The following is a 3,953-nucleotide window of genomic DNA, read 5'->3' as shown; positions in this document are numbered from 1 at the left end:
GGCCGTTGATCCCGACCCCTGGTGCGTGGCTCGCTGTCGTGCGCGGCCGGCGCCGCGCCCCTGCGACGGGCCTCTGGGTGGCTGCCCCTCTTCTTGCCGCTGCTCTTCCGTCCGGGGTGGGGGCTCCCTGCAGTTCGACCACTCCCCTTCTCCGGTGGCCCTTGTCCACCCCTCGCCGTGGTTCCTGCTGGGTGGGGGAGGTCAGCCTGTCTTGATGCTTGGTTGTAGGTGCACATCCGAGCGAAAGCTCATGGACGATGACGCCGCTGTCGCCATACCCCTCCTTGGAGGCGTTCTTTTGGCTCTGTGCACCTCGCCGCGTTCGGGACTATGCTTACCTCTCGTCTTCCCGCTGGCCGCCCGCTCGTATATTTACGGGCCTAGGCCGTTGTCATGGTGGCCCCGTCCGAGCCACCTGGACGTCCTGGGGTTGCCTCGGTATGCGCCCCCTCGACCATGGGGGCGGCACACCGGTGTCGTCGCCCCAGTCTTGGCTATCCGATGCCTTTCAACTGTGTTGGTCTTGGTGGCACACCGCCTTCGGCATCGCCGGCGGCACACCGGTGTCGCCGCACGGACTCGGCTATCCGACGCCCTTCGTCCGTGCCGGGATGGTTCTTCGTTTGCTTCTGATGGGCTCCACGAATTCCACTGCCTGCTCCCTCGGTATGCTTGCGGTGTGGTTTCTCTCCGGAGTTGCTCGCTAGCGGTTGGCGTGAGGCCCTCAAGGTGACGTCGGGTTTTGGCTTTGTCTGGCTTGCGCTTGTGGCGTGACTCGTCTCTGCATCGCCCTTCGACCACGGGGTCGGCACACCGGTGTCGTCGCCCCAGTCTCGGCTATCCGACGCCCTTCGACTGAGCTTGGTCTCGGTTCTGCAGGTCTTCGTCGCCGTCCTTCGCTCGCCATGCCAAGTCGCAATGACTGTCCTTTGCGGAGCTGACCTCCCGGGGGGTTCGGTTGGCTTCGGTTGCTAACCTCCCCCTCCCCTTTGTGTTTCTTTTTCTAGTTTTTTTTTTCTGTATTTTATTGTTTCCTTCTCTCCTGTATCCCCCGTGTATCTCCCCACATCTGTTGTAAGAACATGGGCCTGCCAGGCTACTTTCGTGGAATATAACAAGCGGTGGGAATTTCCCCCCGTCAACCTCGAAAAAAAAAAGATAAGAGCGGGCCTGCTGAAATTGACCAGTTGTAGCTCCAACGCTAGCCAACCTGCCTACGCCCCTTCAGAATGACGCGAGCTAAACTTTTTTCTCCCACTCATATATATTTTGATGTAGTTAACGATTTTACTTATGTACTATATTTTCTTCAATAGAGTTCAGATATGCCAAGCTTGCCGCATTATAGCAAGTTTAGGTTTTTTTTTCAACTTTGCACACTGACGAAGCATAAAGTATATCATATTCGGTGTATGTATGCAGGGGAAAAAGAGATTGGACTATAATCTCCGAACAGATCGCTGGAAGGGATCCCAGAGCTTCATGTCCATGCATGCTGCATGCATGTGTATATCGATCATTACTTCGGACAAGGTCATAACATCGATTAGCTAGAGAAGTCACGTTTCTTCACGTTGGGGAGGACGTATAAATAATCAGCCTATGTCAAGTTACTGCCCAAAATATATATCAGTGTCAGGAGATCGAATCTCCAGCTAATTAGTTAGACTTTGGGAGAAACCAGACTGTCAGTAACTTCTGACCCATCTACAGCTGACCTCTTCCCATTAGTTAGCTACTGTCAGATCAAAGATATGCAAGGATTTGCTCGAGAAAATAATGCAAGGAGTAGTTTTGCTAATTTTAGAGAGAAACCAAGTTGCCGGTAACTCAAGACCCTTCTACCGCTGACCGCAAGGAGTGCAAGTCAGCGGTACTGCATTACCGTGACTGAGATATGAAGAGATTTGCTCAACAAATTAATGAAGTCTAGCTGCAAGATCGATGCTAGCAGTGCAAGTCAGCGGTACAGCATGCATGCGACCTCTCATCGAACCCAAAGAGCGCGTTCGAGGTGCACCCTGCATGGCCCTCCTCCAGCACACCACCGCTATATATACCCACGCAACCCTGCTGCTAAGCATCCAACTCATCTCACAGTATTGCACCGAGCTCACTCACAATGGCTGCTACCACTAAGCTTGTAGCTCTTGGCTTTGTTGTGCTCTTGAGCATTGGCTTCACCAGTGCTTCACGTATGTTAGCTAGCTCATCCAGCGCATCAGGAGGAGGGTCGGGAGGCGGAGGTGGCGGTGGTGGGGCAGGTGCAAGTGGATACGGTGGAGGAGGCGGGCAAGGTGGTGCCACTGGATACGGTGAAACCTTCATAGGTTCAGGTTACAAGTCTAACTATGCCCAGGGAGCCGGTGGAGGAGGAGGAGCAGGCGGCGGCGGTGGTTCAAATGGCGGAGCCGGATCTGGTTCCGGGACCGGCGGTGGCATCGGCTCTGGTGCGAGTGGTTCTACTGGCAGTGGGCAGGCCAATGCTAGTGGTAGTGGTGGGGGAGAGGGCCAAGGTGCTGGCGCCAATGGGTCTAGCGGACAAGGAGCCGGAGAGGGTGGTGGTGAAGGAAGTGGTGAGAGTAGCGTAGCACCAGCTCCTTCTGCTGGTGGTATCAGCTACTCCGATGCCGCTGGTGGCGGTACCGGTGGTGGCGGTGGGAACAGTGGAAATGGCGGTGGAGAAGGAACTGGAGCTGGAAATGCCGGTAACGACGGCACCTCGGGCAGTGCCAGTGGACAGGGTAGCGGCAACGGTGGTGGCATAGTTAAAGGTGTCGCTCAAGGGCCAAGCGTCGGAGTTGGGTCTGGTGCAGGTTTCGGAGCTGCACGGACTGGTAGCGCTGGCCCTTCCGGTTCGAGCTATGCTGCCGGAAGCGGTGCAGGCGGCGGAGGTGGCGCGGGTGGAAGCGAAAATGGCGGTGTTGGCAGCGGAGGAGGCACGGGAGAAGGGTCCGGTAGCGGTACATACCCTTAAATTTTCTTTTCTGAATAAGCTAGAAGGGAGCCCATCACGCATTTTTAGTTTCTTCATGTTCCACATAAGTTAAGTTTCTCTTTATTCTTAGGGTTTTCACTATGCTCCTAATAAAGGGCTCCATGTATGATTCTAGTCGAAGCACGTAGGTAGTGGAGCAAACCACTTGAGATGTAATCACTTTTGTCATCAAAGAATATCAAGTTATCGATTCTTATTTACTGTTATCGTGCATGCATGCTATGTTGTTCTTGTATATCTTGATTCTGCCCACTAAACAATGTGAATTTTATCAGTGACCACTTATTCATGTACTCATGTCACCAAGTTTCACTAATGTCGTCGACTAACAGAACCCATGCATGTTTATACATCTAAGCAGTAAGTACTCATTGCATGTGGATACAAATGAGCCATGTCTCCTTGAGTCCTTAACATTGGCCATTGCAAGCCATCCTTACATATCTCATGGAAAATAATTTGATACCTTAAAATAATAGGCTGACATCTGACTGTGATATTGAATTTTAAATGTAATAAGTACATCTTACAAAGAACAAGTACTTATGCAAGTGATTCGAGTGACGAATGATGAAAAGAATGTGGGGTAGGACATACTCTAAAAAAATAATGCAAACACCAAAGTAGCTCCGAGACATAAATGCTAATACGATTTAGGTTCATGTTACAAATATAACTGCAGTAGGTGTAGTTATATGAGCATGTACTTCCGAGCCGAGTGATTCCAAATTTCACTCAATTGAAGTCTTATCTAGATTTTAATTTTGAAAAGAGTCTTATCTAGATATCCAACTAAAGTACCATTTGGCACAATAGTTTGGTCAAGCTTAGTTCTATGCATCACTACTAGGGAATAGGCTATCGCTAGCGCACCTAAATAGGCTACCGCCAGTGCACCAACGTGCGCATGTGGGAGCATGACGGTTGACGACTGCAAGTACACAGATCAATTATA

At 51.4% G+C, this 3,953-nt stretch overlaps 1 protein-coding gene across 1 annotated transcript; it reads left to right on the top strand.

Moving 5' to 3' along the window:
* The first annotated feature begins 2,122 nt into the window (after positions 1 to 2,122).
* On the top strand, positions 2,123 to 2,977 carry LOC124664489 (glycine-rich cell wall structural protein 2-like). The gene has a single exon (XM_047202002.1). It carries the CDS (start codon positions 2,123 to 2,125, stop codon positions 2,975 to 2,977), a length of 855 nt encoding a protein of 284 aa, XP_047057958.1.
* The last annotated feature ends 976 nt before the right edge of the window (positions 2,978 to 3,953 follow it).

This window comes from Lolium rigidum, chromosome 6 (assembly GCF_022539505.1).
Source record: "Lolium rigidum isolate FL_2022 chromosome 6, APGP_CSIRO_Lrig_0.1, whole genome shotgun sequence".
NCBI classification, from domain to species: Eukaryota; Viridiplantae; Streptophyta; class Magnoliopsida; order Poales; family Poaceae; genus Lolium; species Lolium rigidum.
The sequence above is the reverse complement of the archived record's forward strand: the minus strand, read 5'-3'. Positions and strand labels throughout refer to the sequence as shown.